The sequence below is a fragment of the Ailuropoda melanoleuca genome, chromosome 6 (assembly GCF_002007445.2).
Source record: "Ailuropoda melanoleuca isolate Jingjing chromosome 6, ASM200744v2, whole genome shotgun sequence".
NCBI lineage: Eukaryota > Metazoa > Chordata > Mammalia > Carnivora > Ursidae > Ailuropoda > Ailuropoda melanoleuca.
Window position 1 is genome coordinate 103763210 of NC_048223.1, and position 26630 is coordinate 103789839.

General features: G+C 48.3%; 1 protein-coding gene across 1 annotated transcript in view; it reads right to left on the reverse strand.

Annotated features, from left to right (window-relative positions):
* Positions 1–10978: 10978 nt before the first annotated feature.
* The window catches only part of ARL3 (ADP ribosylation factor like GTPase 3), a 37959-nt gene continuing 22307 nt past the window's right edge, over positions 10979–26630 (reverse strand). The window contains exons 4-6 of the mRNA XM_002913889.4: positions 21757–21807; positions 20029–20214; positions 10979–11259 (exon numbers count right to left, since the gene is read on the reverse strand). Of these exons, the coding sequence (XP_002913935.1) occupies positions 11212–11259; positions 20029–20214; positions 21757–21807 (285 nt within the window). The 3' untranslated portion in view covers positions 10979–11211. The remainder of the gene's footprint in view (positions 11260–20028; positions 20215–21756; positions 21808–26630) is intronic.

Here is a 26630-nt window from a genome sequence, read left to right on the forward strand (position 1 = left end):
CCTGAGAGGGGCAGACCCCAGATCAAAGCCCCCTCCCGGCTTCAAAGGGCGCCTTGCGGGCGGGGCGGGCGGTGGGGCAGCTGGGAGCACCCTGCGGGAGTCGCCGCTGAGTCAGCGCCCCGGGCCCCTTTCCCGAGGCGAGACCCCACCTTCTAAGCTCGCTTCTGGGTTCCTCCATTCCTGTTCACACCCACCCACTCAAGGCCCTGTCGTTGTCACCATGCCACCTTCTCAGACGCCTTCAATTTCTCCCATCTGAGGGTGGGGGAGAACCTAGGCACACTCTCAAGATCGAGCCTGGCCCCCTGGGGGATTCCCTACCCCCGCCTCTGCGTCCTGTAAATTCAGGGTGGGTGGATGGAGGGTCTAGGATATGTCGTGATCTAGGCCTACAAAGGAAGGGCTGGGGGGCGGATGTTGACCCTACTGGGGCTGCCAGGTAAAGGGAGGTAGAAAATTGATTCCTGGGTGTCCCTGGACAGACCCCACCACATTTGAGCCCCTCTTTAACAGTGAGGGTCTCCCTGTATGAGTTTGGAAAACTCTCCTGTGGAGGTGCCTTAGAAACAGTGGTCTCTAGAACCTGGGGTCCTTGTGCTGGTTCTAGAGCCCTCTGAGTCCTGTTTCTTTGAGTTAAGGGGCAAGGAAGGAAATTGACAACACTCTTAGATTACCCCTTCCCTATACTTTGGACAAGACCCTGGGATTCAGAGATAAGATCCCAGAAATGTCCATGGAAGCTGAAGGAAATGAGACAGACCAGAGAGTGGGGCAGAGGCAGCCAGGGTTGGGGGCTCATCAGGCGAGAGGTTACAGATCTGAAGCAGGAGTTGGGCTGGCCTCAAGAATATCACCTTCTTCTGGCAGCTTCTCTCTTCCTCCAACACTCTACCCTTGCCAAAGACTCTCTTCCCTTCCAGAGCAAGATGCAGTCACTCTGCTTGGATTCTGCAAGACGCTGCTTCCACAGGGAAAGAAAGCTCTTACAGATAACAAATAGAAATCTGGTGGATGGAGCTTTGATCTCTACCGTATTCTCTATGGTATATGGGAATCACACCCTCTGAGTGAGAGAAGCCTTCAAGAGCCCAGGCCTTCTTCCCTAAAATCCCCTGTCCCTGGCAGGAAGCTTACCCCTGAGCTCTGCACTGGAAGTCTGCATGTTTCCTCCATGGGCAACCAGTTTTCTTTAATTGCTGTGTGGTTAATTCCTCTCAACTGCAGCAAACTGGGATATTTATGACTTCCCCTTGCACTAGATCTTCAATAATCGGGTCTTTCTTGAGAAAGAACCCATCTGCTCAGTGCCATAGATTATTTTTCATTATTTACATTAAGGCAAGAGGAGGGAGATGTATGGGGTGGTGTGTGGCAGTTTTCAACAGCTTGTAGGACGGGGTGTTAGTGCTGGCACAGGCAACATCTCAAAATTGCAGGTCAAGAGTGAATTGCAGGAGCTGGTATCTGAGACCTGAGTGTTGAGGATGGTGTGGACTTCTGGTCCACCAGGGGAAAAAAAACGGCAGTGAGTCATGTGACATACGGATGTTTGGCTGCCTGGTTGTGAATTGGATGTTGTCATTAGACACTCTCCACATCTGTGTCTGCTACAGGGCACTGAGTAGGGAGGAGGTTCGGATGCGAAATGGGCAACTAGGACCTAACAGACAGGGACTCTCCAGCCACACCAAATGCCATCTCCAGCAGCTGCAACAAGCCAAGCTCCATCTATCAGATCATAGGCTTAGAGTCAGTCCTCCAGCAGCCCAGGTGGCTCTGTGCCCTGGTGGCTCTGCTGAGCCCTCTGTCTGGATTGTACACCTAGACTCAGAGTTCTGCCTCTGCCGTGTGCCCCTCCCTACCCTCTCCAGGAAGGTGTGAGGAGAAATGAAATGAGGCACGTGAAGTGCCAGGTTTGTGGCTGGCACCGTCCACTTCGGGGCATTGATAGCTCTCACGATGCTTCTGTTCTCGTGCGCCGACCACACTCCCATGCACTTAGGACTCTCACACGGTATTCCAACTATTGTGGTTTACATGTCAGGTTACATGCTGCAGAGCTTACCTGTCCAACTAGCCTGTGAGTCCCTGGAGGATGAGAAATATTAGTCGTCTTTGATTTTTCAGAGCCTAGAACATTGCCTGTTTCATTCATTCACTCATTTATTCATTCAACAAATAATTATTGAGGTCCTTCTAATTCTGGGTGCTGTTCCAGTGTTGGGGATACGTCAGTTAACAAAACAGACAAACTCTCTGCCCTCTTGGAGCTGATAACTTGGATGGGGAATGGACAGATTACAAACAATAAATCAATAAATGTGAGTTGGTGATAAGTACCGTGAAGGCAGGTAAAGCAGGGTGAGGGGGTAGGACATGCCAGAAAGGTAGGGGGGCATGGGAGTTTTATATAGGGAGATGGTTGCGCATGGTTTTACTGAGAAGGTGACATTGAGCAGATATTTCAGAATGTGGGCGCCTGGGTGGCTCAGTCAGTTAAGCGTCTGTGTTAGGCTCAGGTCATGATCCCAGGGTCCAGGGATTGAGGCCCATGTGGGGCTCTTTGTTCAGTGGGGAGTCTGCTTCTCTCTCTCCCTCTGCCCCTCCCCCCGTTTGTGCTCTCTGTCAAATAAATAAATAAATAAAATCTTAAAAAATTTTTTTTCAGAGTGTGAGGAGGCAAGGCCTCAGGCTATTTGAAACAACAGTGTTTCAGGCAGAGGAAACAAGCGCAAAGACCAGAGGCACTTGATGCTTGTTTCAGGAAAGGCAAGGGGGTGTGCGTGACTGGAAGGAGTGAGGGGCAAAGCAGTGAGTAATGAAGTAAAAAAGGAATGAGGGAAGGGGGCCAGGGCATGAAGTATTATAAGTGCTTTGCCTCTGCTCAAGAGATAATTTGCTGAATGAATGAACCAATGAATGAATGGTTGGATGGATGGATGCCAAATGCTGAGGGTTTCAGGGCTCTAGGAGTTTCGTAGGGAGCCCTGTGGGCTAGAGGGTACCAGTGCATCTTCCTGGGCATATGAGACTTGAATCGTGCCCTAAAAGAGGAGTAAGAAAAGCACAAAAGAGGGGCAGACACTCCAGGGAGGAGGTGACTATGAGCACAGGTGGGGAAATAAAATTGCGGGGGGTTAGGTTGGGGGACATCGAGCATAGCTCTTGTGAAGCTCAGGGTCTGCGTGAGAGGCCACGATTAACAGATCTATAAAAAAAGGTTTGGAATCAGATCAGAGGGCTCTTGAATGACAGGATAAACAGTTGGGCCTTGAGTCGCAGAGCCACAGGCCCCTGAAGACATCTGAGCAGGGGAACTGTGTTTTAGAACAATGGCTCTGAACACTAAGGGGGCGAGGGCCAGGAGGCAGGGGACAAGATGGCCACCCAGGAGGCAGAGGGAGGTCCAAGGGAAAGAGTAGATAGGGCTGCAGGGTGCAGGCTGGCCCCCACCCAAGGACAGGAAGGGCCTCCAGGTTCTACCGCTCAGCTAAGAATGGAAGCCCGGATGAGGCCTTCTCCTTCCCCGCCAGCCGGCCCTGGGCCCTGGAGTCAGCAGAAAACCCCGGGCCCCGGGGAGGAGGCGGCGCTGAGCCAGAAGCTGCTGAGGGAGCACTGGCAGCAAGATGCCATTGTACGTCCGCAATCAAGATACTTCAGAGGAAATCAAAAGCACCAACTGGGGAAATGATGTGCGTGCTCGCTCGCTCTCTCTCTCTCAAACACACACACAAACTTCTGCCTCCAAAATGGGTCAAGTGAAGGCTGTGGGCGTGGGCTGGGGAGGGAGGGCTGGAAGGAGAGGAGGCCCAGGGCCCCGGAGCAGCCTGGGTGCTCGTGCCCACTCGGCCTCCTGGCATGGGGGGTGGCAGCAGCTGCAGGGTGGGGTGGGACGGGAGGCTAAATACCCACCCCCCATGCATATGGAGAATGCTCACAGCTGCCCTGCCTGCTTTGCGTTCATTAGGAGCAACTGTTTCAGGAGTGGTGGCAGGCGGGCAGGAGGGGGTGATGTGCCCATTCACAGACTGGGGGTGGGGGGGCTGCCTGCAGCTGTGCGGACACCTCCTCCTGCCTGGAGCAGCATCCCAGCCCCCGAATTCCCCTTCCTCCCTCTTTCTTCCTCCCAACTCCCTGCTCTGGTAGATCTGGAGGTCCCAGGGTGGGAAAGGGGCCCAGGGAGTCAGGGTGAACCCCCAGGATCCGGGTGAATTGAGGGGAGAGTTGGGCTGGGTTGTGTGTCCCCCCACCCCCACCCCAAGATGGGCTGTTGCTTACGAACCAAAGCTCCTTATCTCTTTCTCTTCCCAAGCCATCTGTGGCATCCAGGCAGGAAAAGTGCTCTGGCCCTGTCATCTGGAGGCCCCAGAGGAGCCACATTCATACGGAAAGCCCGGATCAGGCTTGTCCTGTGCCCCCAGACTGAATCCAAGGGGTGCGGGGGTGGCATGCCAGCAGGATTTTGAACGATTCCACCTCTTGGAAATGAGAAAGGCTGAGGAAGGGAGGCTGTTGGGCTGCAGGCTGACCAGTTGGGACTGGGGACTAGGTTCAGGGGCCCGAGTTGAAAGCCAGGCCTGGGGAGGGGTTCTGGCTGGTGTAATAGGCCCGGCCACCGAGTACAGCAGAGCCGCCTGTGCCCTACACAAGTGCACCCAGCAGAGGGACTCTCAGCTAGTGCCAAGCCTTGCACCCTGACGTGGGCCATCCTCTCCCATATGAGTCAGCAGTGGCCCAGGTGACAGGCCTGTCCAGTCTCGGGAACACGCATTCTGCTAACCAGGCAAAGAAAGACCATGGGCAGGCAGTGTCCATGTGCTTCTGTGGGCAGGCTGCCCTTCCTTCCTCCCGCTGGTAGTTTGAGGAGGGAGACAGTGCTCCCTCTCTTCCATTTCGGGCCAGGGCACTGGGCGGGGGCTGCTGAGCCCAGGTGAGAATGGAGAGGCAGGTGATGCCAGGCCAGGGCCCAAGGAGCGATAGCCTCGCCAGCGTCTTTCTCTGTTGTCAGGGTGGGACCAGGCCCCGGGCCCCCTCTGCCCGTGGCCTCCAGCACAGCCGCCACCTCGGGCCTGTGCATCCCAAAGAGGGGGGTGACAAAGAGGAAGGTAGGCCTCTCACCCACCTCCCTGTTTCCTGGAGACTCGCCCCACCACAGCTCCCAGCAGGTCACAGCCCTGCATCTAGTCAAGGGCACATCCAGGAGAAAAATGGCCTTTCCAGTCAGTCAGAATCCCAGACAAGCCATTTTCTAGCTGTGTGATCCTAGGCAAGTGACCTACCTTTGAGAGCCTTGGTTTCCCCAACTAGGAAATAAGGGCGGGAATACCTATTTTGTAGGGTTACTGGAAGGATCTAGTCGGCGATTGACTAACAGGGCTAGCTGTTTGCTTAGCAAAGCCGCCCCCAGCCCTCGTAGCTTCCAGCTTCAGGTATTCCAGTAGGTTCTCCCATAAACTCTGCCTCTCCTTGACTTAGCTTGATCTCTGCAATTCTGTCATTAATATTTTATTTCTTTAGCAAAGTCTTCTTGTCCCTGGGACGCTGCTAGTCACTCTGGGGAAGGAAACCTCCCCGTGCTCCTTTGTGCAGGAGGCTTCCTTAGCATCTTTTCTGAGCGCAGAAACCAGAAGGTGAAAAGGTACAGGCCCCTCTTCCCCTGCTGTCTGAAAGTAGAGCTTTCCAATGATGCCTTTCACAAGCAGAAACGGTGTAAAGCAGAGTAGACCCTGCTTTCCGAAAGTTCGCGTTACGCCACTTTGCTTTTATGCAAGACCTATGCTAGTATGGTAATGGCTTTTTTTGCAAAAGTGAAAATCCTTTTCAGATTTCTTTCGGTTACTGAAAACAGGTACTAATGTAGGTCTTTCGTAACAGCGAAGTGGCGAAATGTGACCTTTCGGAAAGCGAGGAACACCTGTGTCATGGTGTGCACTTGGGGCCCAGCCTGGGTGCAAATTTGGTTCTGCCCTGCTCTTCTGGCATGATCTTGAGCGGGTGACTCAAGTTCTGTGAGCCCTACAGTTAAGGGTGTTGTCGCAAGGATTAAAGAAGATAATAGCTGTGAAGTACCCAGCATAAGTGAGTGCCCCCTGACAACTTCCCTGGTCTGGCTGTAGGGGCCTGGTCGGTGGCCATATGTCCACATGCACATGCATGTGTCTGGTTCTGGGCGCACATGCGCGCACACACACACACACGTGTCACGGTGCTGGGCCGGTAGATTCCCTGCAGGGAGCAGGAGCTCTCTCCCCTCCTTCCTCCCAACTCCCGGTGCTGCAGTTTCCCTGTGCTCTGCAGTGTTGGAAAAGGAAATTACTGAACAGATTGCAATTAAGAGGGGAGAGGGGGGAGAGAGAGACAGAGGCCCTAAAATGCAGCTTGACTGAGTGCTAAACTGTGTTTTTGCCTGGAGCCAATCAGGAGCCTCTGACAAGAGCCTGTTCCCACTCACAAATCTAATTGCAAGAGGTGTGGCTGGGGTGGCCCAGAGAGCCCCAGAGAGAAGGGGGCTGCCAGCACCTTCAGGAGACTGTTGGCCGCTTGCTTGTTGCCTTGAAAGTTCCAGAGCCACATGGGAAGGGAGGAGGGAAGGCAGAGGTCTTGGGGGCCTGGGAAGGTCTGGACTCGAGAATTTCTGCCAGTTATTATAAAAGCTGCCAATGATTGAGCACCTGCTCTACACGGGACACACATAGCTGCCTCCAGTCCTCTGGAGAGCTGGGTGATGTTACCTCACTTTACAGATAAGAAACTGAGGCACAGAGTGTCCCTGCTTTTTTTTTTTTTTTTTTAAGATTTTTATTTATTTATTTGACAGAGAGAGAGCACAGGCAGGGGAACAGCAGGCAGAAGGAGAAGCAGGCTTTCCTCCAAGTGGGGAGCCCGATGCGGGGCTCAATCCCAAAACCCTGGGACCATGACCTGAGCCGAAGGCGGACACTTATCCGACTGAGCCATTCAGGCCCCCTGAGTGTCCCTACTTTGTGCTAGCTGTTGCCCTAGGTCTAAGTACTTTATTTACATTCTTTCTCTTTTAAATCTCCCTACCATTTTAATCCCATTTCAAAGGTGGAGAAGCAGGACTCCAAGAGAGTAACTTGCCCAAGATCACAGAGTTGATTTAGAATGGGCAAGGATTGAACCCCAGGCCTCTCTGACTCCAGCGAACAGACTTTTTAATTGTACCTCACTGTCCCTTTATTGAGCAAGGTGTTCCAGATGGAGTTGTGAGATTGAGCAAAACAACACAAACAAAAAACTGAGAAGGCCAGTTTTTGAATTTGAATTCCAGATGAAGAATTTTTTTGAGTATTAGAAGTATGTCGCTAATATTGCATGGAATATACTTGTATTAAAAACAATTCTTTGTTTATCTGAAATTCAAGTTTAGCTGAAAGTCCTGTCATTTATCTGGCAAACCTAGACCTCTCTCCTCCTGCCTCGAGCACCCCTCTTTTCTGCCAACAGCTTGCCTTTAAAGGCGGGCCCTTGGGACCAGCCATTCTGGTGTGTAGCTAGGCTGCTCAAGGGAGGCTGCCCAAGGGGAATACATGCTTTCCTGCTCCAGGGGCAGAACCCCAAATGCAGGCCTGCTCTGTCCCCTACTGTGTAACTTTGGGCAAGTCTGTTTCCCTCTCTGAACTCTCTCTAAAAGGAAGACGCAGTATTAGGTACCAGGTAATTCCAAGTGTCCTTGCCAGGCCTTTCCCGATGTCTTGTCCCTTTTTCCCGTCCGTGCAAAAGATGGTACAAAATCTATGGTTGTGCTGCAGTGAGGACAGGGAACACCCAACACCCGGGACAAGGAACCCCAGTGCAACAATGCTGGTGTGGACTTGGAGGGGGGGGGTGTAGGTTAAGACTGCTGGGAAATGGGCCATGACTGTCTTTGTCCCGCAGAGGTGACAGCTTGCTACAGCATGCAGACCCAAGGCTCCAGCCCCCTCCTGCACTGAAGGTTCTGTGAGGTTGGGCAAACTCCTTAACCCAGGCCAGTGCCTCAGTCTTCCCGTCTGCAAAGTGGGACGCATGCTGCCCAGTACTGGACGTAAGGCGCCCACTGTGTAGCAGGGGCTTCATAAAGCCTTGTTTTTATCGTTGGTGGTGGTGTTGGCATTCTTCTGAAAGGAGCACCTTGAGGAATGCTAACCTCTGAAAGGACAAACACAGTCGAGGCCCCTTCCCAGCTCTGGCAAAGAACACAACACATTCCGGGCTGCCTTCGTTTCAGCTACATTTTATTTGTCAGATTTTTGACAGACGTCTAAATTATACATTGAATTTTCCACATGACCAAATACCACGTCCCTTCCTTTGATTATCATTTTCAAAAGGGACTATAAAAAAAGAACCTTTCGATGGATCCGACTGAACCCTGCCACCACATGGAGTGCAGAGCTAAAAATAAAAGGAAGTCAGAACTGGCCCCTGAGAAGGAAAGAGAAATCAAAGCAAACTCTGACGGGAATCAAGGGACGCGTCCTGGCGAGGGTGACATAGTGTCACCCTCCAGGCCAGGCCGGATCAGGAGCGGCCGACAGGGAGGGTGGGGCACCGAGTGGCACAAAAATAGCCGCCGCTTTAGCCCAGAGGGGAATAAAGAAATTTTGTCAAAAGCCAGGAGAGCGAGAAGTGGAGTTGGGAGGGAGGGAGGGGGCAGGACCGCGTCCTTCCAGCAGTTTCGGGAGCAGCGGACTTCTTCCACCCGGGCACATTTCTACCGCCGGCACAATCGCTGACTTTCAGCTGTGCGCCGACATGTTCCCCGGCTCAGCCCACATCAATGACACCCTTGTTTCCATAGTAACCACGGGAGAGTGAAGGGGAAAGGGTGTGCGGCGCGGGGCGCGGTAGCCAGCCGCCGGGAGCCGCGCCGGGGCGGTCGCGGCCGGGGAGGGGGCCCGTGCCTCGGGCGCGGGGCCGGGCGGGGGGGGGGACGCCAGGCCGGGTGTCCCCGCTCTGGCTTCAAATTCCATCTTCTGGTCCCGGCCACAGCGGTGGGGTGGGGCTGGGAGGGAGAGAGGACTTTAGAGGCGTTTTGTTTTTCACAAACGGGAGCTTTCAAACTCCGCAGTTTTCAGGCTTCGCTCATCTCCCCCACGAGCCCCTGGAGGCTTCATCAGGGCTCGGAAGGCAGATGAAAGCTGGCGACATCCGCAATGGCTCTGTCTTGAGCTGAAAGGCCAATCTGAGCGTTCGCAGAGGCTGTTATCAGAGGAGGGCAAGTGGCTTCTAAGGGCTGGCCGAGGCCTTGGGAGGGCTCTTTCAAACAGTTCCCTGAGTTGGTGGCGAAAGAACAAAAATATTTCACAGACCACGCATGGCCCGAGCCAAAGTTCCATGTCACAGCGTTCCAAACTGCAGACCTCAAAGCAGGCGTTTTGCCCCTCAGGTAACACCCCTGGTGCTCTCTCCGGAGGGGGAAACCGTCTTCCAGCACTAGAGCCGCGTTTCCAGCCTGACAGAAGAGGGATTTCTGGTTCCTTATCGGTCTGTTTTGCCTCCGTTTGAAGCCAGCGAGGCACCTGGGCGAGACAGAGAAGCCAGGCCAGGAGGCTGCAGCGAGCGACCAGCCCAGTGGTTTAAAAAACCTCACCCTCTTTTGTTTTGCAAGTCCTTACTGGTCTGTCCACAGCAACCCCAGGGCACCTTTTCCGACTCTGGCGTTGTGAATGACTTTCACCCCAGACCGTCTTTGAAGCTGGCCATGCCCAGCCTCGGCTGCACAACTTCGTCCAAAAAAAAAAAGCTGGGGCCCGAGGGCCCCGGGATTGGAGTGGCTGCTTTGGTCTGCTCCAATGCCCCCGTGGGTTTGGGAAGGGCCACCTCTCAGGATGAGAAGGCGGCTGGCCTCCTGGTACCCCCTAACCCCCAAACAGTCTCACGCACACTCTGAAAACCCCGGAGCTCCGGCACCAGAGCAGAGCTCAGTTCAGGAGCCCAGGGTTGCTAGGGCGGTCTGCACCGACGCGGGAGCGGGCAGCTCCTCCGGCTCAGGGAGACACGCTCTTTTTGCCCTTCTTCTCCTCTCCGCCCTCAGAGGCCCGTTTTGCTGCGCCGAGGCAGAGGACAGCAGCGGCTGAGGTGACTCTGGCTCCCCGGGGCCTGGCCCAGCAGCAAACCCTCTCCACCCGCGAGCATCCCACACCACCGAGTTGCCAGCACTGTAAAAATTGATCTAAAAATCGATCTGCCAGCCTTTTCTCAGTGGAGCAGGTTCATGGTAAAGCCGCATTTATTTTTAAAATCTGATAGCAGCGGCCTATTGTGATCATTTAAACAGAATTCTTTGAGCTTTAGAAATCCCTTCTATAGGACGGCCATGGAGAAGCCAGCTAATCTCAGAGTCGGAGGCTCACTGCTTCACTGAACTGGAGAAAGCCTGTTTACGCTAGCCTGAGCCCTCCATGTGAGGGCTTTTTAAGGACCTTGTAATTTTTCTGGAATTAAACCTCCCACCTCTCCTTACATTCCAGATGTCATTACAGTCAAAAGTCATAAGAATTTGCTTCCCTGTGTGGCTGGCCAGCGGGGTAGGGGGGTGGGGATGAGGTATGTTTCTGTGGTGGCTTGTTTGCAAGAAAGGTTTTTTTTCCCCCGCTCCCCAAAGGGTGAGGATTACATACACAGTCTCCTACCTGCATGACAAGATGGTTTAATCATCTGCTATCCCTCCCCTCCCCCCACCAGCCGCTTCCCACCCTAGCTTGGTGATGGTGAAAATCACTGCCCAGCACCAGCAAACACTGTCTGTGGTTTCAGAGCCATGGGTGCAGGGGTAGGGAGGAATGTAAGGGACAGGTCAGGAAATAAATGAATGCAGCATAAGCTGCTTCTTCCTCTTTTCCTTTCTTTCTTTTTTTTTTTTTCTGAAAGAAAAAAGCCCATTGGAATTGTCTAAACTGCAATGTAATCTCTTGCTCATTTAAAAGATCTCATTTTCTAATCATGTGCTTTGAGACATTTAATACTATTTCAATTATGCAGACGAAATAATATAATTCCTTTATTTGAAAAATGATACTGAACCTCAGAGATCAGTTAAATCTACTGCTGGAATGGGGATTCTTTTTAAACTGTGTTGTTCCCTCTCTTCAAACAGCTGTAGCTGCACACAGATGGAAAAACATTTGGTCAAAAAGCAGCAAATTAGTGTTTTTCAGGACAGAATTCAGCTCCCGCAGCTCCTGCGTCTCTCCGTTAGGCTAGATTTTATTTCTTCTTTGCATTGACATTTTTGCAGACCCAGTTCATGCCGTCCTTTGAGGGAAATGGGCAGAGAAAGGCAATGTTAGTTGTAAGAAAGGCACCACACACTCAAACCCAGGCAGGGAGTTAGGGGGGGGTGTCCCGGGTTCTCCCTTCCCCAACCTTGAGCTCCAGGGAGTTTACTTGCCCCAGGGGCCCACCTGGGTGACTAGAGACAGTGGCCTCCTGGGGAGGAGAAGGGGGACCTCTGAGAGCACGGGAGGGAGGTGGGAGGGGGAGTGCCCAGTGTCTGAACTTGAGATGGATCCTCAGGAACTCCCTCTGAAAAAATAAACACATCTGCCTGGATCCAAGGCCTGATTGAAGAGCTATCAGAGATTCCAGCCATTTTTGGCTTTTTCTGAAAGCTGACCTTTGCCAGGGCATTAAATTCAATAAGCCAGCCTTCTGGTGCCCCAGTGTGTTTACAGTGTGACAGTGTACACTTGGGTTAAATTAAATTTTTTCGGAAAAACAAACCGGCTGCAGTGTGTTACTGGACACACACTGGGGCAATGCACACTTACTTCTCTTTGCGCGGCGGCACTACACACGGAGGTTTCAAAGGGCCGGCCTGATTCTTGCAGCTTTAAGCACTACCAAGCCCAGGGACCAGGGAGAAGGTTCCCTTAAAGGCACAGTGACCTTGAAAGTGTCCTCTCTTAGAAGGCTGGAGAGGGACAGGGGTAAAGACCACACAATGCCTACAGCCACCTGGCAGGCCGCGTGATTTCTCATGGATGCGAGGCCTGCCAGAGATGACCTCCTTTTCAACCCCCTCTGGAGCCATCCCTGAATGCTCTCCCTTTCCCCAGAGTCTCTCCGACCTTCAGGGCTGTGCGGAGTTCCCTCAGAAGCCCAGAGCAAAATCAAAGGAGGACACTGCAACGAACCCCCTTCCTCTGCATCTGTGACACATACTCTGCTGAGGTCCCGGTCACATTTGCACATCGCAGGGCATACATGACATGCAGAGCCCGCATTTCCTGTGACCATGGAGCTAACAGTTGAACCTGAACAGCTGAGACAGCTTAAAGTAATAAATATCAGCTGACACCCTTGGCCGTTCGGAGCATTAATCCCATAAACAATACATCACTGCAAAACAAGCAGCAGGCATCCTATCTCCTGGCTAATCTGACCATAACCTGAATTTACAGTGATTAAAACTCTGCCAGTTGCCATCAGAGCACTTGGGCAGGAGAACCAGATAATCCATTGGCTGTCCCAGGGCAGACCTCAGGGCGTTTGCCAAGACATGGCTGGCCACCGCCCAAAGCCTGGAGGTGGACAGCACCTGGCAACAGTGGGGGCAAGGGTGGGGGGAGGCCGAGGTGGGAGAAAGGTGGACTCCAAGTGCGTCTCCAGTTACAACTGGGTCAGCTACTTACTGTGAAAAGCTGAGGCCAATTTTAAGACCGTTTTATGAAAAGGATTAATTTAAAGAGAAGCATGTTTAATTTTAGTAGCTAATTGGTTTCCAGGAAAAAAAAAATGATCACCTGCCAGGAGACAAAAAAGATTTTACAAATAAAAGAGGGATGAATAAGATAACATCTTTTCTATGCCTTCGAAGCTCAACAGCTCAGCGCTTGCACAGCACTTTCCACCTTCAGGAACCCGGACAAACGCTGTCAAAGGTGTGCACCTCAATATTTTCTCCTCTAAAGAGACTTGCACATTTTATCACATCATCTTCTCAGAGAAGCAAGAACTGTGTTCCCACACTATACGAGTGGCAATTTTTTCCTCTTATTTTATGGAGGATTATGGGGGGTTCTTTTATTATATGTAACTGAACATGAATGCAGTCAAAGAGATAGGAAAAATATTTACTCAGCTGCAGGAACCCAAGGCAGAATGTGGAGGGTGAGGGGCAGCTTCTTCCTGGGTATCTGTTATGGAGGCAGAGGGGATGGAAACCAGGGAGCCCTGCTGCGAGTCGGTGTCTTCCAGATGTCTGCGGGCGGGGGGCGGCAAAGCCCTTCCAGCCACAGTCTTGCCAACAGAGGGCGCTCAGAGGTCGGTCCCCACCAGCCGACCTGCGGGCCCTGGGGCCTCCACAGTTGCCACCTGTAACCTGGAGTGTGGGAAGCGAGGGGGAGGTTTAATAGGGACGGAGCCCCGGGGCTGCTCTGGCTCTCGGAGGCTGCCCTGGTCTGAAGTGTCTGGAGGTTGGGGAACGGTCCCTTTGCTGTCATTATCCAGAGGAGAACCTGAGCCGGAGGTGAGCGGTGCTGGGGAGGCCATAGTTACCGGGGACGATGCCTCCTCAGTCGAAGCAGGGCCAAGCTGTGCCAAGCCGACCACTGGAAGGGAAAGACAGTGGTGGTGTCCATGAGCCCTGAGAGGAGGGTATGTGTCGGACGGCCTGAGGTGGTGTTTACAGAACCGAGCATGGAATCACGGTATCTGACCTACAGCAGACACTAAATTTCTGTCTTTGAGATGAATCCTCGTAACAACGCTGTGAGGTAGGGACTATTACGGTTTCCACAGTCGGGAGGAGGAATGGGGACACGGAATCGTGGCAGGCAGAGGCCGGCCGTGAGCACAGGCCAGAGCTCCAGCACCCATGCCGTCTCGCCGGCCCCACTCTGCAGTGAAGGCCCCAAGCTTCGACAAGGTGGGAATCACCCCGAAGCTGGGAAAGGGAGAAATCCAGGTTCTTTGTCCTTATGGCTTCCCGCTGACGCGGGGCCATGACACTGAAGGGACCCAGCCAAGCACCCCGCATGGCTCTGCTGCCACTCAGAAGGTGTCGCGGGCCGGTTTTGGTCACGTAACTCTCAAGACCCCCGGGCTGCCTGTGGAAGCCCGCATGTTTACTTTACATAGTAACTACCTGCCAGACCTCAGCCTGCAGCGGCCGCTTCTCACTCAGAACAAGACATGGACCTTCTGCTCGCGTGTCTATGCAAGTGCACCCATTGCACCCCACTGCCCTTGCCTGAATTTGGCGAGGCCTTGTTTTAAAAAAACAGATAACTGAGGAAAGGGGATTGTCTACTTGAAGCGGGTTACTGCTCTGCCTCCAGAAAAGGAAATGGACTCACAGGTTTGCTTAATGGTTGAACCTTTATTGTTAAAAACTGGTTTGACCAAATTTCTGCACGTTGGATCTTCGTTGCGGGATGACAGTCTTAGGGCATGGGTGGTGCTCCCCCGCACCTCCTCCTGACCAACCTTGCGGAAACCCAACTTGACTTGATTAGCTTCAGTTCAATCATAGAGACTAAAGAGAGTCCTCGAACCTCAAATACTGAGCTTTGTTGAGCGTCATGGAAAGGAAAAAAATTTGACATTTTACCATGTCATGATATTATTTCCTATGATAAACACTGGAAAAAATACAAGGCTGCCCCTAACCATCTGGGTGGAAATGGAGGAGTCCTGGACCCCTACGCTCCAAGACTGAAGGTGCGATGCCCCTTTCTTTTTTTAAAAATTTTATTTATTTATTTGAGAGAGAGAGAGAACAAGCACAAGCTGGGGGTGGGGGCGGGCAGGAGAAGGAGAAGCAGGCTCCCCACTGAGCAGGGAGCCTGATGCAGGACTCCATCCCAGGACCCTGGGATCATGACCTGAGCTGAAGGCAGACACTAAACCGACTGAGCCACCCAGGTGCCCCACGATGCCCCTTTCTATGGGAAGAGTGGCTTCTGACTGCACTGCTCCTTTGACCTTGTTCTTTCTACCAGGCATCCATCACTGCCTGATGGTTGGAAGGAAGCAGTAGTAGCCACGGTTGGGTGGGCCTGGTTTTTAACGTCATGAGGACTACTCGGTTGTATCAGTAATTGCTTTAAGATGACAAGGCGCTCCGACCCCTGCTGAGCATCACAGCCTATCCCGTCGTGTCACGGGGCCCCAAGAGTCAGGGAGCAGCAGGATGCAGCCTACGTAAAACACTGCACACTATTAATATTTTTTCTGGTGACAAAGGTACTGCACCAGAGAGGTAGCACAATCACATGTTCCGAGTTTGCTTTCTTGACCTATAGAGAGCTTTGAAAATTTAAAAATAACCCTAAGGTCTGACTTGTAGATAAGCAGTTCCATGTACACTTGGAGTCAAAAATAACTGACGTCAGGCCTTAGAAAGGAGTGGTAAATGTCGTTTTTTAAAATATTGAAATTCTGTGGGCTTATTAAGGGAAAGTCCCCTAGATCAAGGAAAAAAAGAAACAAAACCCAGAAGCTTGGCTGGAGAGTGTTCCGTGGCCATGTGCAAAGTGCTTGGAAGCCAGCTCCCGCGTCAGGCGGGGCTGCGGTTGCCGCTGGTCCTTTCTATGTCGGCGAGAGGACTGTGAGCCAGCTCACTACTGTTCGGAGAAGGCAGATCGGGAATGTGGGAGAGCGGCAGGAGAGAAGGGGAGCGTCAAGCGGATGGCATGGAGAGCAGTCCGCAGGGAAACCTGTGTGCTCACAGCTACTGGTGTGGGCAGGCCTGTTACGACTGAGGCTAGAGGCCAGGCTGAAACTGCTGACCTCTGCTTTGAAAGGCAATTCTAATTCAGTATAATTTTAATTAAACACACACAGCATTGTAGAGAGGGGATATCCTCAACCACCTGAAACTACACGAGCAGAAGGGAGCCGTGCTTCGGGGTTCCAGGGGAAGAGGGACTGGTTCCTCTACCTTTCTCTTGCTCTAAGCCAGATCCTTTGTTCACCATTTTCTAGACACACAGGGGAAAGATGAGAGTCCTGCAGCTCAATGCTGTGCACGGGGGCAGGGCCTAGCCCCAAGGGCCCGGAGGACGGCTGCCCCCATGTGTGTAAGGCAGTCTGGCCGCGGGGGCTGCAGGTTTCCCATCCCAGACATATTTTAGTTTCTCCTCTCTGCATTCAGCTCCTTGACATAACTGAATCTCTTCTGATCACTCCTCTGGATTATGGCCTCTAGCAGGACAGAGTTTCCAAGACTGATGTTCTCCTTTAGCTTCTAGTGCCATTTACCTATGCTCTGCTCTTGACGGTTTCCCGTGAAAACCTGCTTTAATCACCTGACGGCCTGGCCTCCTCGTCACCATCAATGAGGCAAAGAAAGACCTGTTCTGAATGCTCCCGAAGCCCTCAGAAGTCCACTTCCAGACCCAGAGCAGGGGCTGTTGAACCACACGTGGACCGCACATATTTATTTGCCTTCAGAATACTAGGCAGAACAAGAACCTCCAATCACTCCCAGGAATCACTAACTTTCATAATCTCTAATCATGTTCAAGTTGAAGCTACTCCGCTGAGGAGAAGGGATGTAGCTGCCCTATCAGGCCAGAGGGTTTAGCTCACCATCCAGGGGATCCGAGGCTGCAGCTTGGCCCGCCCACCTGAGGGGGTGACTTATTGGTATGAGACAAGCTGACAAATGCATTTAGCTGAAACACATATGCTCAGACACAGTGTAAGTAGGGACACTGTCTTTGAACACCTGAAACTGTAACAGAAATCCCAGGTCTTTTTAAAAAACCTTGGTATGTTTTCTTTCAGGGTCATTAGAGCTGTGGTGCCAGATGTTACTTGACCCATTTAATGTCTGGTCATTTTGGTAGGTTCACCCATTACTGACCAGCTTTCAGGGGGTAGTGGGTGGAAAAGTGGGAGGATGAAATAGGAATAAGGGAATTTTAATAATTATTACACAGTATCCATGCCTGAAAGTGATCTTAGGGACATTTTTCTAGTGACGTCTTTCATTTTGAGGAATACTTAAAGCCTTAATTAATCAGAATCATTAAAGGCCTGCACTTGAACTAAGCAGTGCAGGAAAAGAATTCCAAGTGACTCTTTTTAAAGTGAAAAGCAAGAAACTGACTGAGTGGGCAGGAGCTGAGGTCAGAGGCACTACCTGAGGGAGGGACATGGTCAATCAGTGCCTCACAACGAAAAAGCATTTCCACAGAAAACTCCCCGACCTTTCTCCAGTCCCCAAAGGTTACTATTAAAGGACAATAGACAGCAGCTTCCCTTCTTAATTAACATTTTTATTAAATAACCCATTTCAAATAATGGTTAAATTCTCTAAATTTATATCATTCTATTAACCATAATCTAATCTCATTAACCTTGAAATCCCAGTCTTAACTACCCAATTCTATACACCATGGTACTATCTACTAAACTAATTAAGTGACCTTCAAACTATTTCTCCTCCATATAAAATCATTATTTTTCTTGTTCACAGTTCTTTGTTGTATCTCTCTTGATATAATTTCCTGTGAACCTGGTTGCTGAAGGTCCCTGATTTGAGAAGAACTTTCTGCACAAAATCAAAGCACACATGACATCTCACTTTGATTCAAACTGGTTGATTTTAAAGCCCTCCCTTGCCTACCCCCCAACCTCAGTCTGATAGCTCACTGCCTCTTTTTTGGCATAAAGATCCTGTGAGTTAAAGAGAACTCCACTTCTATGGTGGTTGACACAGCCACCAACACAGAGCTCTCTACCCTCCTAATCTCTGCCTGACTCGAGTGGGGCAGTGGGAGAGTGGGGGCTGGGCAGACAGGAGTGCTCCCTCCCAAGCTCCAGGCTCCTTTGAAGAAGCACCCTTGCCTTGAATGCCAATACTCTAAATACTGATTCTAGATAACTCTAGCCCTCCTTTTGACATCCCTAAGGCTGGCTGAAGAAAACAAGAGCCTCACTGTTAATTCTAGCTTTGCTTTTTTTTTTCCTTTCAACACTCTGGCCCAGGGAAGATTACAGAGCTGTCAATTCCCATTTTCTCAGGAGTTTTCTATTTTCCTTTTTTTTTTTTTTTAATTTTTAAGTTATACACCCAACATGGGGCTCAAACTCACAACCCCAAGATCAAGAGTCGCACACTCTACCAACTGAGCCAACCAGGCACCCCTGTTCTCTACTTTCTATATTTGTGTTCTAAACCGTTTAGAGAGGCAGAATCCTCTTCCTGAAGTAGTTTGTACAAACACAAGAAAGCTATTATCCTTTCCTGGGCCGCCTCCACACCAAAATAACCTCAGGCCTCATGAATACCATTTTATGCACAATCCAGGGAACTGCCTTAGGCAAAACTTGGGTTTCTTTTTTTGAAGTGAGAAGCTAAATGAAATGATCAGATTTTACCCATCAAAAACATGCTGGGTTGTGGTATGCTCTTTGGACCAGCTTGTAAATTAAGCTGAAAAAATGCAGTTAATTTGAAACCTGGTAGAAATATAATCACATATGTGATTGCAATTTTATAGAAGAGGCTTGAGAAGAAAAAAAAAGAACTATTAGTGCGATCAGTTCCTTTATCAAGTGGGATTAGGGGAAAGGAAAGAACTTTTCAGTTTTTAGTTTTATATACTTGTACATGATTCATAATGAGAATATATAACTTTTATAGCCAGAGTCTAGGACGGAAGGAAATACGTAATACTGAACGCCTGCCCCCTCCCAAGACGAAACCTCACAGAGGCCCACAGAGCTCTGGCATCTGTCCTGGGGACACAGCCGAGGGCCTCTCTGGCTACCTGAGAGCCACCACCACACACACACACACACACACACACACACACACACACACGCACAGAGAGCTTCCAAGGGCGCAGGTATCGATCGAGGAGTCTGGAGGAGGAGGCGCTTGGCCAGTGTGGACGGGTCTGCCCTCTGATCTAGAGGCCCGGCAGAGAAGCCGGCTCCAGCGGTTCGTGTAACAAAAAAGAAAAAAAGCCAAAGCAGCAAACAGATGGAACAACTGAGATAATTCTTGGAAGTGATTATTTGATTGAGATAAAAGCAGTCAGGCAGTTTTAAGACCAATCAATGTCAAATGTCTTAGGAGACGGGGAAGAAGAGCATTAGAAGGGAAATGGAAAGAGGCTGCAGGACAAAAATGAAGAATCAAATCACAACGAACGAAGTTGAGAGAAAAGCAAGCTGGCCGTGCTGTTGTGACACATGCCATATGGCAATGGGGGAAGATTCCGTTTCTTCAGATGTTGTTAATCCCCCCACAGCATTTTAGAGCAGTACTGTCTGGTTCTCACAGCACTGTGGCACTTCCCTGGCAGGTACACCAGATGTTTAAATTGAGGCATGTCGGCATGCTGGGGCTCCGGAATAAAGAAGTCGCCCTGTCGACTGGTCTGAGGCTGCTTGGTGGGAAGCATCAGAGCTGAAACTGTTTCTCACTCTTTGAGGATGCAGGCTCTCAGGTAGCTGGGGTACAACCATTTTCTGCCCTAAATTAATATCAAATGAAGGGGGAGACTGCTCTTCCGGTTTATAGCTCCCTGGTATAAAGCATGGGGCTTTCTTTCAGCAGAAGCCTCCCAGTGGGAAACCAACCTGAAGCAGCAGGAAAGAGACACCAGCCCTGAGGGCAGGGGAGTTGGCCAGGAGAAAAATGAAAACACTTCTAGGATAACTGGTGTGCATGATTGTTGTCGGCTGTTACCTTGGGAGCACAAGTATTTAGCATCCGTAATAGTAGACACAACACAAAACCCCCAACCCAATCATCAAAGAATCCTAGTTAGAAAGCATCTTTGAAGGTCTTCTGTTCTGACCTCCTACCCAATGGGGTAGTTTGCCCCTCATGTGGGGTGGTTTATCTGTGGCTTTCCTGGAATAGTTAATGATTATCAGATTGGTTGCTAAGTAAAAAAGAACCAAACTCCTCCATGCCCTTCACATCCTGGAGCCGTTCATCTGCCAGTCAAAGGCTATTTGTTTCGTATCTTTTTCTACCTAGCTCAGTTCAACCAATGAGACAGACTACGCTGGTTGGGAGCCATGTTGCCAGGTAACCAAGCCTTCTGGTAATCTCACCTGAACGCCCTCTCCTGTGAGAGCTGAGCAGGACTGGATCTGCCAGACGCGGTCGCGGATGGTGTGCAAGTTTAGTCCTTCTGCGATTTCGGAGGCAGGGGCTGCCGTGAGCAAATCCTGCTTGTTAGCAAAGATGAGCACTGGCACACAACTTAGTTTTTCTTCCTCCAGTAATTCAGCTAGTTCCTGGATCATTTTGGGAATGGATGGGAAGGGAAGGATGAAATCTATGATATTTAACCATGTACTTCTAACTAGAAAAAAAAACAGAAGTGTTAAGCTGATCAACTAGCAACTTCTAAGGGCAATGGTTCTCAGACTTGAGTCTGGGGAAGAATTCCCTGGCAGATTCCTGGGCCTACCCCAGAGATGCTGACTGTGGAAAGTCTGAGGTAGGGCCTAGGAATCTGCATTTCAACACACTCTGCAAGTGGCTCTGCTATGGATTCAGAGATCATACTTTGAGAAACAATGCTCAAAGGAGAACACAAGTTGTGGATGGAGATTTAAAACATACTCAAGGATATCTGCAAACGACTTTAAATGCATGCGCGCGCACACACATTTTAAACCGAAAATGACAGTGACTTTGGAGATTATAATGCTGCTTCATCAATCCCTACCTTCAAAGCCTGCATGCGTGTGCACTGCACTTCATCAAACTCACATCCTGAGATAACTACCTTAGTTCGTCTGGCAATATGTCTGATGTTTTGGTTGTTGGTTGGGGTCTTAACTGTATGTTGATTCTGTTTGCAACAAGCATAAGAGAGGGTGTATATTTACCTACGAGGACTCACCTCTTCCCTGTTAAACTCACATTTGAGCTACTTAGGACCCTTGAGCTGTCACAGGGAACTGGGTGGTTCAAGAGGCAGGTCATCCTATAACACCCTTTACCTCTAAGCTCATGTTTAGCATTGCTTCACATGAGTGATGATATGAAAAATCATCAAGGTATGGAAAGGAGTTCTCAAACTAATTTTCAGGAAAAGGGAACATAAACATGGGGATGCTACCTTGGAAGTTTAGGAAGAATGCCACCTGTGGTAGTTTAGGACACAGGCCAAGGACTCTGCACACTTCTCTAAAGAGGTCATTCTACTCCTTGCTTCTTATCAGTATACTCCATCTGGGTAAAATGTCGATGCCCACTGCTTCTCTTTTTAAAATTGTGTACACGAATCTCACCATGTATTCATGTTGACTCGTACTTTGCATGTGAAGCCATATTTGGGTTCAAAGTCTATCTCTCTCTTGGCTTGGAAACAAGGGCAACTTAGTCTTGGCTTGCATATTTCCTCCCATCCCTTCAAATTTGTCAGAGGTACCCCTGAATCAATTAAGCTGCTACTGAAAAATGTACATAGAAATGACAAGTGAATTGTTCCTCTGGGTTCATTTCTAAGTGGCCTGGGAAGAGACCTGGAGAGTTTTTGGGCATGGTGGTAAGTTCCATTTGCTTATATCTTATTTATTTAATTTGACTAAAACTAAAAGGCTGTAATCAAAAAATAGTTTAAAGGACTCTCAACTAATTTTCTTTCAGGCAACCTTTATTTTTTACTTTTTTTTGCAACTAGTATTTTTGCTTGCTTGCCAGAATGACTGGTTTGTTTAAACTGCAAAGGTTAAACAAAAAATTCCTCCCTCGTTCTCATACATTTACAAGGTAGATTAATGAATACCCAGTTATTTGGAAAATATCTCAACAGAAGAATTATTTACCTGACCCGTCTCTTCAAATCTTTTTCTGTCTGCACTGTCAATTACATATATCTGTAAAGTAAAAGGAGAAGGTTACTTTAGTAAATGACATAGAAGGAGCAGAGGATCCCCAGGCAGCAGATTTCCCATTAGCACAACAAAAGGAAACTGAGCTGAAAACTCTTACCTCATCTATGGATGCAAAATAAACTAATTAATTGATTGATTGATTGATTGATTAAAGGGGGATACCCAGAAAATATGCCCAGCAAAGCTCCAAAGTAGATGTCAGGAGAGCCAAGAAGGATAAAAATAGGTACATTTATTATGTATTCACTGAACAGTCTTGCTTAGATTTACCCTATTAATCCTCATTATGACTCTGAGATAGATTTCATTATTTTCGCATTTTATACATAGATAAACATAAGCCCAAAGAAGTTAAGTATTATGCCCAAGTTCTAACAAGACTGGGATTCAAACTCAGGCCTACCGGACAGTAAAGTCCACAGGTGCTCTTGAGCTCTCTGCTGTTCTGCTTTCCAAATTGTCAGGAAGGGGTGGTGTTTTGAGGCATTTACAAATACCACAGTCCTGGAGCATCATGGCTCTGAAAGTACATTCTGCAGTATTAACTGTATGCTGACTTCAGGTGCCAAGGTAGGAGACCCACTGATCTCCATTCCATTCCCACCTTCTCAGGCTTGCTGGGAGGTTAAGATCAAGCATTGGAAATAGCAAGGGCACAGGCTTTGCCAGAAGTAAGAGAAGTCTCGAGAGTCACCATAAATTATAAATCCCAAGGTTTCTTTCCCATCACTGTATTTTATTAATTGCATAAATAACATCCTACAATAACAATAAGGGAAATGAAGTAAGACCAAAGGAGAAAAATCGCCTATAATTATAGAACCCAAACACATTAATTATTTTAATTTCTTGCGAAAGTTTCCTTCTAATTCTTCTTCATAATTAAAAAAGAAAATTATAGATGTAATTTTGTCGGCCTTTTAAAAAAATATTATTTATTTAAGTAATCTCTACCCCCAATGTGGGGCTCTAACTCACGACCCTGGGATCAAGAGTCACATGCTCCTCCGACTGAGCCTGCCAGGTGCCCCTTGTAGGCCTTTCTTTTTCCTTTCATTGAATGACATATTAAATGTTTTCCCAGTTGCTAATCTTAAAAATTATCAAATTTGCAAACTTTCTTTAAATAATTTTAAATTGTTATTAAACTAGTGGTATTATGAAAACACTCTTTTAAAAGAGCATATTCACTTAAAAACAACAAAAAACAGGATGCCTGGGTGGTTCAGTGGTTAAGCATCTGCCTTTGGCTGGGGTCATGATCCCAAGGTCCTGGGATCGAGTCCCACACTGGGCTCCCTGCTCTGTGGGGAACGTGCTTCTCCCTCTGCCTTCAGGTCCCCCTGCTTGTGCTTTCTCTCTCTAAATAAATAAATAAAATCTTTATTAAAAACAAACAAACAAAAAACAACCTGCAAGTCTCACCTTTCCTTCCCTTCAATTACATAAACTGGTACACTGTAAGACACACAGGCATTTCTGTATGCATGTCAAATAATTCTATGCTACTCCAAACATTTGCTCTCTTTTGAAAGAAAAATTAAAATTCCTTTGCTTGATGTTGTCTCATTTAGAGTTACTCATGCTAAATATTATACCTGGAACCAAGTGTCAGCCTTTCCTCTGAAGAATACCCTATGTCTCTACCTATGTTTCTTTCATGGAGAATCACAGGAAGAGGAAAGATTTACATGTTTGGCCTTGGTATTTTTTCTTTTTTGCAGCCTAATTGTTGTTGTTGTTAATATTACTCTGACTCAATGTCAACACATGGATTAATAGGCTCTGCCCACAAATACTCCAGATTTGATACTGACTGTCTGATAAGTCAACATGAAGAACATGGTGGTAGCTCTGTTTTTCTCTGGGAGGGGCTGGCATTTTTCAAGTAGCAGGCATTGTATAAACATAGATGTGGAAAGAAGGAATGCAGTGGGAGAGTAAAGCTCACTATATAGAGTGGATTGGAATTAGTGGGGAGTCTACAGTGGATTAGGGTGACCTTCACTCAGGCAACAGTGCAAGAAGATGGGAGGGAGGGAGGGTCAGGTGATGGTAGGGGGGTGTTTTGGGCTCAGGGGGCTGCCTGAAGGTAGCGGGCAGGTCACTGGGCAAGAAAGTCATTACAAATTTACAAAATTACAAATTACAAGAAAGTAATTACAAATTACAAAGTAGGAAAAACTCTACTTGGGAGCAAAGGGTGTGAGTAAGAAGGTAAGAGTGGAAAGAGGACGCTGAGACAGGTTGAGAAGACAAAGATACAGTTAAGAAATTGATGTTTGATATGATGAAACACAGACAACTGGAGAGAAAGGAGGAATGGAAAGATAGTTTAAATCACAAACAAGAAAGATCACCAAACACCAGAGTCCGAAGGTGAATGGGAAGACATTTTTAACTTAAAATTGCTAAATTACTTGCTATTTATTGCTTTGACAGGAAATTTTTGTTTGTTTAAAGATTTTATTTATTTGACAGAGAGAAAGAGACAGAGAGGGAGCACAAGCAGGGGGAGTGGGAGAGGGAGAAGCAGGTTTCCTGCTGAGCAGGGAGCCCAATGGGATCCGGGCCTTGATGCAGGTTTTGATCCCAGGACCCTGGGATCATGACCCGAAGGCAGAGGCTTAATGACTGAGCCACCCAAGTGCCCCTGACAGAAAATTTCACAGAAACATTTTCATTAAAAGTTTCAAAAGAAGGAGGCAACTGACGGGCTCCACTGGGGGAGCATGTGACTCTTGATCTCAGGGTCATGATTTTGAGCCCCATGTAGGGGGTAGAATTTACTTAAGGAAAAAAAAAAGATTCAAAGGCGGATTTTCCTAAACTACACATAAATTCTATCATTTAGTATGTTTCTCACATAACTTATAAAATTTGAAAATTACTACACAATAATTCCAGAGGAGAGTCTACAAAACAACTGCCCCATTTAGTAAAAGGGCCAAGTGAAAAAGGCATTAGCACAAGCCAGTCACTGCTGATCCCACAAATTTGTTTTTCTGCATCCCTGTCGCCTGCCTCTCCTCTGCTGTCCAGTGTCTTCACATTTTCACTCAAATATCTGTTTTTTCTGGTCAGTAGCTAAGGATAAGTTTAACCTATCTTTTTTTTTAAAAGCTATTAATCTAGTCAAGTAAAAAAATTTTTTAAAGAAACTTTATCAAAAAATAAACTACTAATGAAAAAAAAATACTCTGGGGACACCTGGGTGGCTCAGTCGGTAAAGCATCTGCCTTCAGCTCAGGTCATGATCCCAGCGTCCTGGGATCCTAGGACCCCAGGACCTAGTGGCCATCTGGCTCCCTGCTCACTGGGGTGCCTTCTTCCCCCTCTCCCTGATCTTGTGCTCTTGCTCGCTTGTTCTCTCTCTCTCCCTCCCTCCCTCTCAAATAAATAAATAAAACCTTTAAAAAAAAAAAAAGGAAGAAAAAATACTCTCAAAGTATCAGGGAAAGTTAAATATTTATAGTGTTTTGACTGATCTTAAAACATGGACTGGGGCACCTGGCTGGTTCAGTCAGTGGAGTGTGTGATTCTTGATCTTAGGGGTGTGAGTTCGAGTCCCATGATGGAGTGGAGATTACTTAAAAATAAAATATTTTTAAAAATTATGGATTCCAAAAATCAAGTTTAATAAAGCTCTTCTAAAATGAAGTTATAATCCATGGCACTCAGAACGATGCTTTACCTAAGCAAAGCCATTTCATATCTTCCTTGGCAGATGCTTTTAAATTTTTACTTGGTTGTATGAGGAAGAGCTAGAGAAGATTTTTCTTTTCTTTTTTTTTTTTTTTTAAAGATTTTATTTATTTATGTGACAGGGAGAGACAGCCAGCGAGAGAGGGAACACAAGCAGGGGGAGTGGGAGAGGAAGAAGCAGGCTCTCAGCAGAGGAGCCTGATATGGGGCTTGATCCCAGGACCCCAGGATCACGCCCTGAGCCAAAGGTAGACACTTAATGACTGAGCCACCCAGGTGCCCCTAGAGAGATTTTTCTTGATGGATATTCAACCAACTCTAGATTATCCAGAGACGAGTTAGTCATCCAGCTATGTGAATGGAGGGCTCTTTGTTTCCCCTCTTGCTTCTGGTCCTCCTCCCTCCTGCTACCACCTTTTGGCCATTTAACTGCTCCTAAGTATTTCTCCACAAGAGGGGAAGGCAGAGATAAGGAATGATGACACTAACAAGTGGGCTTGGTATGGTAGCTCCAGCAAAAGTCTAAGAGGAAGTTGAAACTGACAGATGAGGTTTCTGGGTAATGTGGTTTTCAATTATTTGTGCTCTAGAAGTACTGAGGCTCAAGTGTGAATGATATCATGGAAAAAATACAGGAGATGATTGTTTGAGATCTCTCACTTGATATCTTACACTTTGGATATGGAAATGATGACAACGTTACTTTGTTTATATTATGTTGCATCTGAACACAAAACTGATAATATGACCATATCTTGAAAAACTATGCATTTTTAATCTATCAAAAAGCTGTTATCTTCTGGTCTAAGAGAAATGGGACATTCTATCCCCTCCCTTCTATGACCCCTCAAGTTTTATTTCTTAGTCATTTCCCCCAAATGATTAAAGCTGAAGTCAGCTGTTCTCAATATCCTCTTCCCTGAGAATAACTGGCACTTTTAGGAGTTGCCCTTTGTGTGTGTGTGTGTGTGTGTGTTTCCATCTCGTTCTTTTTTTTTTTTTAATGTAATATTCGTTTCAGGGGTACAGATCTGTGATTCATCAGTCTTATACAATACACAGCGCTCACCATAACACATATACTCCCCAGTGTCCAACAC